The sequence below is a fragment of the Argentina silus genome (genome assembly GCF_951799395.1).
Source record: "Argentina silus genome assembly, chromosome: 21".
Lineage (NCBI taxonomy): Eukaryota > Metazoa > Chordata > Actinopteri > Argentiniformes > Argentinidae > Argentina > Argentina silus.
This window is the reverse complement of record NC_139675.1, coordinates 1202315-1216178: the sequence shown is the minus strand read 5'-3', so window position 1 is coordinate 1216178 and position 13864 is coordinate 1202315. Positions and strand designations below refer to the sequence as shown.

The following is a 13864-nucleotide window of genomic DNA, read 5'->3' as shown; positions in this document are numbered from 1 at the left end:
ACTACCTTCCTCATTCTCTGAACAGTTGGACACAGGAATGCACAGACTTAGTCCAACTGTAGCTACGCTGATGTGGGTGAAACAATCAGGCTCCTTATCTTACAGAGAAATCAAGCCACAGGGAGAGAGAGTTCTGTTCTATTTTGTCTGTATATCGCTTTTGCAATGGTGGCGGGAAAACAGAGCCACATCTGTACAATGTTCTGAGAGAGAGAGAGAGAGAGAGAGAAAAACAGAAAAACAGAGCCACACCTGTCCAGTATTTTCAGATCTCCACAAGGGAGTCAGGGTGTGTTTTTTTCTGGACAAACTGGTTCATCAGTAAAGAGAGTGTCTGAACATGTATGAACTGAACATAAGCTGACAGAAGTAGGAGGTGCATCAGTAGACAAACAAGTTCATACAAGGAAGAAGAATGTCAGACAGACGGACAGAGACATTAAGTAAGTAAGTAAGTATCCCTTGTTGGCTTCAGGAGAGAGAGATACTGTGTATCCAGTATCAGCAGGCTTTCATGTCCCTTTCCTTCCTCTGTTGAGCCCCAGACTGTAGTTTCTCACTTCACTGTTTTTGAACTTTGGTCTCCTTTAACGTGCTGCGTGTGTTCATTGTTCAGGTTTACAGCAGGAGGTTCTTTGAGGAGAAGAGAGAGGAGGGGACCAATGCCTCTAAAATGAGTCTCTTTGGGGAGTTTGAAGCCATAGGGTAAGAGAAGAGTCTCTGGAGGGCATTTACCATGAAGATGATGATTCTGATGATGATGATGATGATGATGATGATAGATACTTCATTCATAACCAGATTAATGTGAGAAACAGGAATGTAGATATAGTGTTGTTCAATGCAAACTATAGCAACAGACAGTGTTGCAAAACTCACTAGAAGGCGTGTCCATGGAGGAGGAGAGTGGATCCTGGAGGGAGATGGCCACTAAAAACCTAAAAGATACTTACAATACAGATCTATTAATTTGGACTGGCCACACCGTCCCCACTCTCCTCCTCCCAGCGCACCCCAACCCTCCGTGGTAATGGGGAACCCCTGAATGAAACAAAGACAGGTTGATTAACACTCTGTCCTTCACAATGTCACCCTCCTCTGGAACTGGATCTAGGAGCTCAGCTCATATGGCAAATTTAAAAACGCAACTCTACCTTGTAATGCAGGGTCCAGCAGCCATGCACCAGCCAGCCTCACCTGTACCCAGCTGTGTCCATGAAGAGTGACCACTCTATGAAACATCCAATACACTTCGGAGAAAGACCTCTTCATTCAACCAATTTGAGATGGACCAGACTTCTAGAACACCAGTTTGAGATGGACCAGACTTCTACAACACCAGTTTGAGATGGACCAGACTTCTACAACACCAGTTTGAGATGGACCAGACTTCTAGAACACCAGTTTGAGAAAGACCAGACTTCTAGAACACCAGAAGGTATTAAAGCTGATGGTGGTTCATACTTTATATTGTAAATGTTGTCATGGACATGAGGAGATTACCACACAGCCAGCCATGCAATTCTCTGAAGTCAACTCTGTAGCAACAGGAAACCCCCCACCCCCTCACCACTTCCTTTTGTACATTCAGAGAAACTTCATAGTTGAGGCTGATGGAGCCTTCTGGGTCAGGGTCAGAGATACTCTGTGTGCTTCAGATTCTCTACCCTTCATCCTGAAATGTGCACTCCTTACCTCTTCTTTTTCTTTATTTTTTATATTTTTAATTTGGAAAAAAAGGCAGAGTTCAGATTAAGAACATTCAACAGGGAAACACTGGATATCAGGGTATTCATTGGTTATTCTAACAGAATGTCATGAATCAAAAGAAAGAATGTAGCTCAACATGTTCCTGGTTTTATCTGTTCTGCTCACCTGCTGGTAGATAGTCAGCATTACAGCTCACCTGCTGGTAGGTAGTCAGCATTACAGCTCACCTGCTGGTAGGTAGTCAGCATTACAGCTCACCTGCTGGTAGGTAGTTAGCATGACAGCTCACCTGCTGGTAGATCGTCAGCATTACAGCTCACTTGCTGGTAGGTAGTCAGCATTACAGCTCACCTGCTGGTAGGTAGTCAGCATTACAGCTCACCTGCTGGTAGGTAGTCAGCATTACAGCTCACCTGCTGGTAGGTAGTCAGCATTACAGCTCACCTGCTGGTAGGTAGTCAGCATTACAGCTCACCTGCTGGTAGGTAGTCAGCATTACAGCTCACCTGCTGGTAGGTAGTTAGCATGACAGCTCACCTGCTGGTAGATCGTCAGCATTACAGCTCACTTGCTGCTAGGTAGTCAGCATGACAGCTCACCTGCTGGTAGGAAGTCAGTATGACAGCTCACCTGCTGGTAGGTAGTCAGCATGACAGCTCACCTGCTGGTAGGTAGTCAGTATGACAGCTCATCTGCTGGTAGGTAGTCAGTATGACAGCTCATCTGCTGGTAGGTAGTCAGTATGACAGCTCATCTGCTGGTAGGTAGTCAGCATGACAGCTCACCTGCTGGTAGGAAGTCAGTATGACAGCTCACCTGCTGGTAGGTAGTCAGCATGACAGCTCACCTGCTGGAGGGTAGTCAGTATGACAGCTCACCTGCTGGTAGGTAGTCAGTATGACAGCTCACCTGCTGGTAGGTAGTCAGTATGACGGCTCACCTGCTGGTAGGTAGTCAGCATGACGGCTCACCTGCTGGTAGGTAGTCAGCATGACGGCTCACCTGCTGGTAGGAAGTCAGTATGACAGCTCACCTGCTGGTAGGTAGTCAGTATGACAGCTCACCTGCTGGTAGGTAGTCAGCATGACGGCTCACCTGCTGGTAGGTAGTCAGCATTACAGCTCACTTGCTGCTAGGTAGTCAGCATGACAGCTCACCTGCTGGTAGGAAGTCAGTATGACAGCTCACCTGCTGGTAGGTAGTCAGCATGACAGCTCACCTGCTGGTAGGTAGTCAGTATGACAGCTCATCTGCTGGTAGGTAGTCAGCATGACAGCTCACCTGCTGGTAGGAAGTCAGTATGACAGCTCACCTGCTGGTAGGTAGTCAGCATGACAGCTCACCTGCTGGAGGGTAGTCAGTATGACGGCTCACCTGCTGGTAGGTAGTCAGTATGACAGCTCACCTGCTGGTAGGTAGTCAGTATGACGGCTCACCTGCTGGTAGGTAGTCAGCATGACGGCTCACCTGCTGGTAGGTAGTCAGCATGACGGCTCACCTGCTGGTAGGAAGTCAGTATGACAGCTCACCTGCTGGTAGGTAGTCAGTATGACAGCTCACCTGCTGGTAGGTAGTCAGTATGACAGCTCACCTGCTGGTAGGTAGTCAGCATGACGGCTCACCTGCTGGTAGGTAGTCAGCATGACAGCTCACCTGCTGGTAGGTAGTCAGCATTACAGCTCAACTGCTCTCATGTTCAAGATTCAAGATTCTTTATTTGTCGTGCATACAAGTATACAGTGAAATGCAAAAGTGACTGTGCCACAGAGTAGTGCAACAATACAATACGTTTTAAAATAGAATAAAATAAAATAGAAGTACAAAAAAATATAAACAGTATGAACAGTATAAACAATATGAACAGTATAAGCAGTATAAACAGTATATTCTCAGTGATCCAAAATTAGTTGATGACAGCACAGAGGTGATAAACCAAGACTGTAAACATTGTACACAGCTTAGAGCAACCACACATTCAGCCATGGAGCACTTGGCCAGTGGGTGGTCAAACCAAACCAAACCATCTCCAGCTCATTTGTTCATGTATTCTCAGTGATCCACAATGGCTCCTGCCTCTGAGCTGCTGCTGGGTACTTTGGAGGACCTGGTCAAGACAGAGCTGAAGTTGTTTAAATGGTACCTGACTCAGAACATACCAGAAGGCTTCCCTCGCATCCCAACGAGCCAGCTGGATGGAGCTGACAGGCAGGACACTGTGGATAAGCTGGTGGAAACCTACGGCGATGACGAGGCTGTGGAGATCACACTGGTGATCCTGAGGAAGATGAAGCAGAACCAGCTCGCTGAAACATTAGAGAAAGAATATGATGAACATATCACAGGTGAGTTCTATTCATGTTAATGACTGACAGACATAGCCACACGTTCACACACACATGCACGCATGCACAAACATACGCACACTTGAATACTTTATTTGGGTAAAGTTAAAGCATCACATCAAAGAACGCAAAATATATCAAAGGTATTATGGAAAACAGACCATCTTCTGCACAACAACAATATTTGATGTATTCGGCACATTAATAAAAATCTTGTCACCATTCTCACTAAACCAACTTGCCATCACATGGGAATGCTTGTGAATTGTGACTATTGATAGCAACACCTGTCTAACTGCACTAGCAATCAGGTCCACAGTGTGTTCATGCCTAGCAGTGTAAAAGCCTGTGTTAGATTAGATTAGATTAGATTAGATTCAACTTTATTGTCATTGTGCAGAGTACAAGTACAGAGACAACGAAATGCAGTTAGCGTCTAACCAGAAGTGCAAAATAGCAGAAAGTGCAATGAACAGTATTTACAGGTAGTGCAATATATGAGCAGTAAGTAGTGCAGTATGATATAGTAGTGCAGTGTAAGCAGTATATGAGTAAGCATTAGCATAAATTAGGGTTTAGTCCTTGAGGATGTATCCTAGGATGTCTTCTGTGTCTCATGGGTTAGGGTTAGGGTTAGGGTTAGGGTGTAGTCCTTGAGGATGTATCCTAGGATGTCTTCTCAAAGCCCAAAAAGTTGTCGTCTGTGTCGTTGCACACACACAAACACACTGGAGCTGTGCCTGTTTTCATGTTCCAGCCGGCATCTCATCATATAGTGTTGATTAAGTTGATTACTAGTGATAATAAAAGTGATCAGTATAACAACAATGAGATATGATGACAATATCATAGAAGAATAACTGAATTGTTGTTTTTTCCAGATACAGAGCAACTGTCAGGCCGAGACAAACTGAAATGGAATAAAGGTCAGTTCCACCTTTGTGTTGTCAGAGTGGGGCTCTCGCCACGATAACGCTTGAATTCATTTTATTATTATTATTATTATTATTATTATTACCTGTCAGGAGGCTAAAAGACTGAATATGAAAGGTGAACAGTATAAATAAATGCAAAAGCAACTCACTCTGATTATAACAGTGACAATACCAACACACACACGCACACAAACATACATTCACATTCGGGCCTGCATCTGAGGTCTCGTAAAAGTGGTAATGATGAATCAGATTTCAATGATAGTAATCACAATAATATTGATAAAAATCACAATATTGACAATATTGAAGAATGAACTCTGTGTTGTTCTTACCAGGCACAGTGTGGTGTGCAGTCAGAGACAAACTGAAATCCTCTTTCAAGGTGAGGTTTATCAAGACATATCAGGGGACGTCAACGGAAGGTGGTCGCATTTGTCTTAACAACATCTACACCGAGCTGCACATTATCGAGGGGGCCTGGGGAGGGGTCAGTAGTGAGCATGAAGTCACACGTATTCAAGTCATAACCCCAGCCACAGGAAAGACCATCAAGATGAGCAACATTTTCAATCCCCGGCCTGACCATGACGGACCTATGAAAAAACTGCTGACGCTTGGCATCGCTGGAGTGGGAAAGACGTTCTGTGTGCAGAAGACTGTTCTGGACTGGGCAGAAGGAAAGGAGAACCAGGACATTGATTTCTTGTTTCTGCTTCCTTTTCGTCAACTGAATCATGACAAAGAAGAAGAAGACTGCAGTCTGATTGAAATGCTTCATCGATACTTCCCTGAAATGATACCAATCAAGACTCTGGGAAGGGAATCTAATATTCTGTTCATCTTTGATGGCCTGGACGAGAGTCGACTCCCTCTGGACTTTAAAAAAGTTCTGAGAGATGTGACAGAGCGGGCCTCCCTGGATGTCCTGATCACAAACCTCATCGCAGGAGAGCTCCTCCCCTCTGCCCTCATCTGGATAACCTCCCGACCTGCAGCAACCAGTCAGATTCCCCGAAAGTACATTGACCAATGGACAGAGATACGGGGGTTTGATGAAAAACAGAAGGAGGACTACTTCAGGAAAAGAATCAGTGATGAGAACCTGGCCAAAAAAATCATCGTCCATGTGAAGTCATCAAGGAGCCTCCACATCATGTGCCACATACCAATGTTCTGTTGGCTCATAGCCAGTGTTCTCGAGAGACTATTGGGTGGAGCAGAGAAAGGAGAGATACCCAAGACTCTGACTGAGATGTACACACACTTCCTGGAATCTCAGATTGACAAAATGAATGTAGCGAAGACTTCCACAGAAAAAATCGTTCTTCAGCTTGGACAGTTGGCATTCCGTCAGCTGCAGAAGGGACATCTGATCTTCTATGAGGAAGACTTGAGAGAGAGTGGCATTGATGTCAGAGATGCGTCAGTGTACTCAGGTTTCTGCACTCAGCTCTTTAAGATGGAGGGGGAGACCAGTCGGAGGCCGGTGTTCACCTTTGTGCATCTGAGCATCCAGGAGTTTCTTGCTGCTTTATATGTCTTATTCACATTCAACAACAGCAATGAGAATCCACTGGTCAAACAGAAATTCTCACACTGGAAGCTTTGGTCATCACTCAGAGGCAACCCTCTGGTTGACTTACACAAGAGTGCAGTGGACAAGGCCTTACAGAGTGAGAATGGTCACCTGGACCTGTTCCTGCGCTTCCTCCTGGGCCTCTCAATGGAGTCCAGTCAGAATCTCCAACGAGGCCTTCTGCCACAGACAGGAAGCAGCTCACAGACCAATGAGGAAACAGTCAAGTATATCAAGGAGAAGATCAGAGAGAATCCCTCTCCAGAGAGGTGCATCAATCTGTTCCACTGTCTGAATGAGCTGAAGGACCATTCTCTAGTGGAGGAGATCCAAAGCTACCTGAGCTCAGGACGCCTCTCAGAAGCCCAGCTCTCATCTGCACAGTGGTCAGCTCTGGTCTTTGTGTTGCTGACTTCAGAAGAGGAGCTGGATGTGTTTGACCTGAAGAAATACTCCAGATCAGAAGAGGGTCTTCTGAGGCTGCTGCCAGTGGTCACAGCCTCTAAGACAGCACTGTGAGTTGATGGAAATTCCTTGATTGATAAAATTGGCAGATTGACGTTTTGTCTGTATGAGTTTATTTATTTGTATTCCTCATTCAGGCTGAATGGATGTCACCTCACAGAAAGATGCTGTGAAGCATTGGCCTCAACTCTCAGCTCAGGCTCCTCCCACCTAAGAGAGCTGGACCTCAGTAAAAATCATCTACATGACGGGGGGGTGAAGCTGCTCTCCGCTGGACTGGGGAGTCCACACTGTAAACTAGAGACTCTGAGGTGAGGTCTCAGACTATTCTTGTTGTCAGACACATCATTCCTAAGTATCTGTCACATTATCAATGATACTCTTCTTGAACTGTAAGGCTCAATGATTGAGACACACAATGTCCATTATCTTCCAATCAATTCCTATATCGTGTGTGTGCGTGCGTGCGTGTGTGTGTGTGTGTGTGTGTGTGCGCGTGTGCGTGTGTGCGTGTGTGTCAATTCCTGACCAATCTGGCCTGAGATCAGCTGATGGGGCTACAAAACCCAATAGCAATCAAATATACCAGAATGAGAAATACATTGACTACAAACCTGCCTGTGATTGGCTTGAATCATGAATTCTTATCATAATGCAACTCAGTGATCATTTGGCTACATGTATTTATTCCTCATTCAGGCTGAATGGATGTGACCTCGCAGAGAGAAGCTGTGAAGCGTTGGCCTCAGCTCTCAGCTCAGACTCCTCTCACCTGAGAGAGCTGGACCTCAGTAATAATGACCTACGTGATGGGGGGGTGAAGCTACTCTCTGCTGGACTGGGGAGTCCACACTGTCAACTACAGACACTGAGGTGAGGTCTGAGACTATTCTTGTTGCCAGACACATAATTACTAAGTGTCGGTTACATTATCATTAGATGGAATCAATGATACTTGCACAGAATGGCTCAATGATTGAGACAATCAATTCCTAAGTAATGCGTGCGTGCGTGCGTGCGTGCGTGTGGTTGGGGTGGGGCTGCTCTTTCTGCACTCTCTCAATATGTTTGCCCTCCTCAAATCCTGACCCGCCTCGCCTTAGATCAGCACATGGGGCAACACAATACTGCACTAACCCAATAGCTAGCAAATACATTATACCAGACGTAGAAATCCAGTGACTACAAATGTATCCATGGTTGCTTGCTCCCCTGTTGAGAGCAACTATAACTCTCACTCATGAATACTTGCACCACAGTGATCGTTTGACTACATGTATTTTTTTGTATTCCTCATTCAGGCTGAATGGATGTCACCTCACAAAGAGATGCTGTGAAGCGTTGACCTCAGCTCTCAGGTCAGACTCCTGCCACCTGAGAGAGCTGGACCTCAGTAATAATGATCTAGGTGACGGGGGGGAGAAGCTGCTCTCTGCTGGACTGGGGAGTCCACACTGTCAACTACAGACACTGAGGTGAGGTCTTAGACTATTGTTGTTGCCAGACATTCCTAAGTGTGTTACATTATCAATGATACTTGCTCTGCAAAGCTCAATGATGGAGACAGAACATTTACATGATCTTCCAATCAATTCCTAAACTCTTCACTTTAAAACACTTGGCCTACCACTTTATTTGTATTCCACCTTTTTCTTTTGTCAGCTCCCAGACCGTCATCCCGTGCATGCACACCCTTTTGGAAGCCTTTATTTATTTGACCTTGAAATGGCATCCTGTGCATGCACCCTTAACCTAGGACTACTTCCCCCTCCAAAAAGATAAATGAATCAATATAAGATCCAGAATATGAGCGGTCTTTATAATAACAAAAGAATTGATGAAGGTTGACATCTTACCTATCTCAGATGAGGTGTTTTCGAGAAACCATTTCATAGGGACAGCAACACATGCACAGTTCAATAACAAGAGGCCGCCCTTTAGGTCAGGATGGCCTTGCAGCTGACTCAGCACATCCCCACCAACAGATATAACCCAGGGGACAGATATAACCGGTGTCAACCTGACTGGCTGTCTTGATTCGTACCGTTACTACAAGAAATCATAAACGAGTATAATACCGATCATGAAGGAATCAATGAACAGTGCGTGACTGAACAAAATATAATCATCATGACATGGTCATACTGATTGAAATAGACTGTTGTTTGGCTGTATTGATTATAAGAATATCATAAATGACGGATGAGAAATCCGTCTCCCCTCACACTGTCAAGGAGGGAGCATGGGAATAAGGCACACAATGCAACAATCATTTTTTGTACAGCTTCGAATCACATCATCTTCAGCTCTATTCATCATTTAAGGCAGAATTTCAAAGAGTGTGTGTCTGGGCGTGGGGGGGGCGGGGGGCACTCTCTGAATATCATTACTCTCCTCAATTCCTGAACAATCTGGCCTTAGATTAGCTGATGGGGCTACACAATAATGCACTAACCCAATAGCTAGCAAATACTGTATACCACAATTAGAAATACAATGACTACAAACCTGCCCGTGATTGGCTTGAGTCATGAATTCTTTTCAGAAAGCACTTCAGTGATCGTTTGGCTTCATGTGTTTATTTGTATTCCTCATTCAGGCTGAATGGATGTCACCTCACTGGGAGATGCTGTGAAGCGTTGGCCTCAGCTCTCAGCTCAGACTCCTGCCACCTGAGAGAGCTGGACCTCAGTAATAATGACCTACGTGACTGGAGGGTGAAGGTGCTCTCCGCTGGACTGGGGAGTCCACACTGTCAACTACAGACACTGAGGTGAGGTCTGAGACTATTCTTGTTGCCAGACACATCATTCCTTAGTGTCTTACATTATCATTCTATGGAATCAATGATATTTGCACAGAAAGGCTCTATAATTGAGACAGACAATGGACATTATCTTCCAATCAATTACTATATAATGTGTGTGTGTGTGTGTGTGTGTGTGTGTGTGTGTGTGTGTGTGTGTGTATGTGTGTGTGTGTGTGTGTGTGTGTGTGGTGGCAGGGGGGGCTGCTCTTTCTGCACTCTCTGAATATGTTTGCCCTCCTCCAATCCTGACCCACCTGGCCTTAGATCAGCTCATGGGACGACACAATACTGCACTAACCCAATAGCTAGCAAATACATTATACCAGACGTAGAAATCCAGTCACTACAAATGTATCCATGGTTGCTTGCTCCCCTGTTGAGAGCAACTATAACTCTCACTCATGAATACTTGCACCACAGTGATCTTTTGGCTACATGAATTTATTTGTATTCCTCATTCAGGCTGAATGGATGTCACCTCACAGAGAGATGCTGTGAAGCGTTGGCCTCAACTCTCAGCTCAGACTCCTCCCACCTGAGAGAGCTGGACCTCAGTAATAATGATCTCCATGACGGGGGGGTGAAGCTGCTCTGGGGGAGTCCACACTGTCAACTACAGACACTGAGGTGAGGTCTGAGACTATTCTTGTTGCCAGACACATTATTCCAAAGTATCTGTTACATTATCATTCAATGGAATCAATGATACTTTCACAGAAAGGCTCAATGATTGAGACAGACAATGTACATTATCTTCCAATCAATTACTATATTGTGTGTGTGTGTGTGTGTGTGTGTGTGTGTGTGTGTGTGTGGTGGCAGGGGGGGGCTGCTCTGTCTGCAGTCTCTGAATATGTTTGCCCTCCTCAAATCCTGACCCACCTGGCCTTAGATCAGCTCACACAATACTGCACTAACCCAATAGCTAGCAAATACATTATACCAGACGTAGAAATCCAGTCACTACAATTGTATCCATGGTTGCTTGCTCCCCTGTTGAGAGCAACTATAACTCTCACTCATGAATTCTTGCACCACAGTGATCTTTTGGCAACATGTATTTATTTGTATTCTTCATTCAGGCTGAATGGATGTCACCTAACAGAGAGATGCTGTGAAGCGTTGGCCTCAGCTCTCAGCTCAGACTCCTCCCACCTGAGAGAGCTGGACCTCAGTAATAATTATCTATGTGACGGGGGGGTGAAGCTGCTCTCTGCTGGACTGGGGAGTCCACACTGTAAACTACAGACACTGAGGTGAGGTCTTAGACTATTCTTGTTGCCAGACACATCATTCCAAAGTATCTGTTACATTATCATTCAATGGAATCAATGATACTCTTGTTGCACTGCAAGGCTCAATGATGGAGACAGACAATGTACATTATCTTCCAACCAATTTCAGTATCACGTTTGTGTTTGTGTATGTGTGTGTGGTTGTGTGTGTGTGTGTGTGTGTGTGGTTATGTGTGTGTGTGTAGGAGGGGGGGGGGGGGGCACTCTCTGAATATGTTTATCCTCCTCAATCCTGACCAAGCTGGCCATACATCAGCTGATGGGGCTACACAACACTGCACTAACCCAATAGTGAGCAAATATACTACACTTAGAAACACAATCACTACAAACCTGCCTGTGATTGGCTTGAATCATGTGTATTCCTCATTCAGGCTGAATGGATGTCACCTCACAGAGAGAAGCTGTAAAGCGTTGACCTCAGCTCTCAGCTCAGACTCCTCTCACCTGAGAGAGCTGGACCTCAGTAATAATGACCTAGGTGACAGGGGGGTGAAGCTGCTCTCTGCTGGACTGGGGAGTCCACACTGTCAACTACAGACACTGAGGTGAGGTCTTTTTGGTGCAGAAGCATGAGTATCTAAGGCCATCATAACACACTAGTTTGAATGTCTTTTACTTAAATACAATGTGTCTTGCTTTTCAACTGCTAAATGAAGAGGATTTAAAGCTGTACATGTACATTAGATAGGAATTATCAGATTCTTGATATCAGATGGAGTGAAACTATTTCCCCAGGTTGTCAGGCTGTGGAGTCCCAGAGGAAGGCTGTGCTTCTCTGGCTTCAGCTCTGAGGTCTAAGCCCTCCCTCCTGAGAGAGCTGGACCTCAGCTACAATCACTCAGGAGACTCAGGACTGGCGCTACTCTCTGCTGTACAGAAAGATCCACTCTGTAAACTACAGACACTCAGGTAAAGGCTCAATATGTGGCTGGACGTATCAATGAGATTAATGCACAGGATCTATTTTCCATATGATTGAGTGTATCATTCAACCACTGTGGGTTCTTCTGTGGTTGATATAGTGTGGACCATGGTGGAGAGTGCAGGCTCAAACCTGGGCTGATCAAATGTAAGTCACCAACGCTGTAGAGAATAGGACTGTGATAATACTCAAGAATCAGGGTACAGCAGAGTTCAAAAAGAGCACCAGTATTGTATTCATATGCAAATCTAAAATATTAGAAAATGTGAATTTGTTGGATCCCTTGTAAAACATTTTAAATTAATAAGTAATATTTTGTGAAAAAAAAGAATCTTACCTTAACAAGATCTCATTGTGAATATTGTAATTTGTTCAATTGTATTGATTTGATGATTATTTTTGCCCTCTCTATCAGATACATGTGAGCTCACACTGGACCCAAACACAGCACACAGACTCCTCATTCTGATGGCCAGAGATGTGACAAAGTGGAGAGAGGATCAGCTGTATCCTGTACACCCAGAGAGATTTGAGGACTGGGAACAGGTGCTGTGTAGAGAGGGTCTGACTGGGCGCTGTTACTGGGAGGTAGAGTGGAGCTGGGGAGGGGCTGATATAGGAGTGACGTATAAAGGAATCAGCAGGAGAGGAGAGGAGGATGGCTGTAAGTTGGGATACAATGGCAAGTCCTGGAGTCTGAGGTGCTCTGATGACAGATACTCTGCCAGGTACAATAACAAGGTAACTGACATACCTGTCCCCTTCTCTGGCTCCCACAGAGTAGGAGTGTATCTGGACTGGCCGGCCGGCACTCTGTCCTTCTACAGCGTCTCCTCTGACACACTGACTCTCCTGCACACATTCCACTCCACATTCACTGAGCCCCTGTACCCAGGGTTTAGGCTTTGGTATGTGGACTCTTCTGTGGCCCTGTGTAAAATAGTCTCAGGGAGATCACACTCTCCCGAGTTTAAGCCCTGGTGGTTACGTAAGTCCACCTATTACTCTGACCAGTAGAGGGCAGCAGTGTATGTACAGAAGAGTTGGTCACATTGGGTATTTCAGCGATGATGCTGTGTTACGTATCAATGTTTCCTCAATGTGTGTAGTGTCAGTGCCACTCTGACCACTAGAGGGCAGCAGTACAGGTCCTGTGAGATGGAGGAGTCTGACTGGAAAGTCTTCAGGACTGTCAGTGGAGGTTTCTACTCCTGCCTCAGATCCCATCTACAGCTGTTGATGAGAACCAGGTGGTTATTTGTTCATTGTGAAATATGTGAAAAAGTGCAAAAAACTGACAAAGCTGAAGCTTGACATATTCTGAACAGCGTTACATGTTTTTGTTTTTTTATGGAAATGCAACTGATCGTGAAACAATCCAGATGAATCATTAGATTATCAAATCAGACTGATGATGAACTCCAAAAATAACACAGGAGAGTGTGTATGTTTATAAGATTAGATATATCAGTCTTCTTCGAGTTGGTACTGTCGGCCATTATGCTTTATGTTAACATGTATATGTATATGTATGTATAGTTTATTTCCCTCTTCTATTCTCCCATGGACCAACCACAACTCATAAACCTCATTTCCCCCAAGTGCCTCTGTGTTTTTGTTGCGTGTAATTATGACAATAACTGTATCATCTTCTGCCTCCTCCTTCTCATTCTGACAGAGGCTCCATAGTGGCAGCACTAGTCTACTAGCCTGAACTCGCCCTATAGTCAAGTTCTTTCATTTTAATATTATGATGATGATGATATCTGTGTTCATATCAATAAAATATTTGTTAAACAAACAA

The 13864-nt window shown here is 44.9% G+C and overlaps 1 protein-coding gene across 7 annotated transcripts; it reads left to right on the top strand.

Moving 5' to 3' along the window:
- The first annotated feature begins 1232 nt into the window (after nt 1–1232).
- Nucleotides 1233–13864, top strand: LOC310821088 (NLR family CARD domain-containing protein 3-like). 7 transcript variants are annotated; one of them, XM_083692962.1, is made up of 14 exons: nt 1233–1438; nt 3764–4052; nt 4934–4978; nt 5326–7081; nt 7169–7342; nt 7731–7904; nt 8333–8506; nt 9631–9804; nt 10303–10467; nt 10923–11096; nt 11510–11683; nt 11874–12047; nt 12161–12207; nt 12476–13864. In XM_083692962.1, exons 2-14 carry the CDS (start codon nt 3773–3775, stop codon nt 13075–13077), a joined length of 4113 nt encoding a protein of 1370 aa, XP_083549088.1. In that variant the 5' UTR covers nt 1233–1438; nt 3764–3772; the 3' UTR covers nt 13078–13864. The 7 variants fall into 7 exon arrangements, with proteins under 7 accessions (XP_083549088.1, XP_083549092.1, XP_083549089.1 ...); XM_083692966.1 differs by lacking the exon at nt 9631–9804; XM_083692963.1 differs by lacking the exon at nt 10303–10467.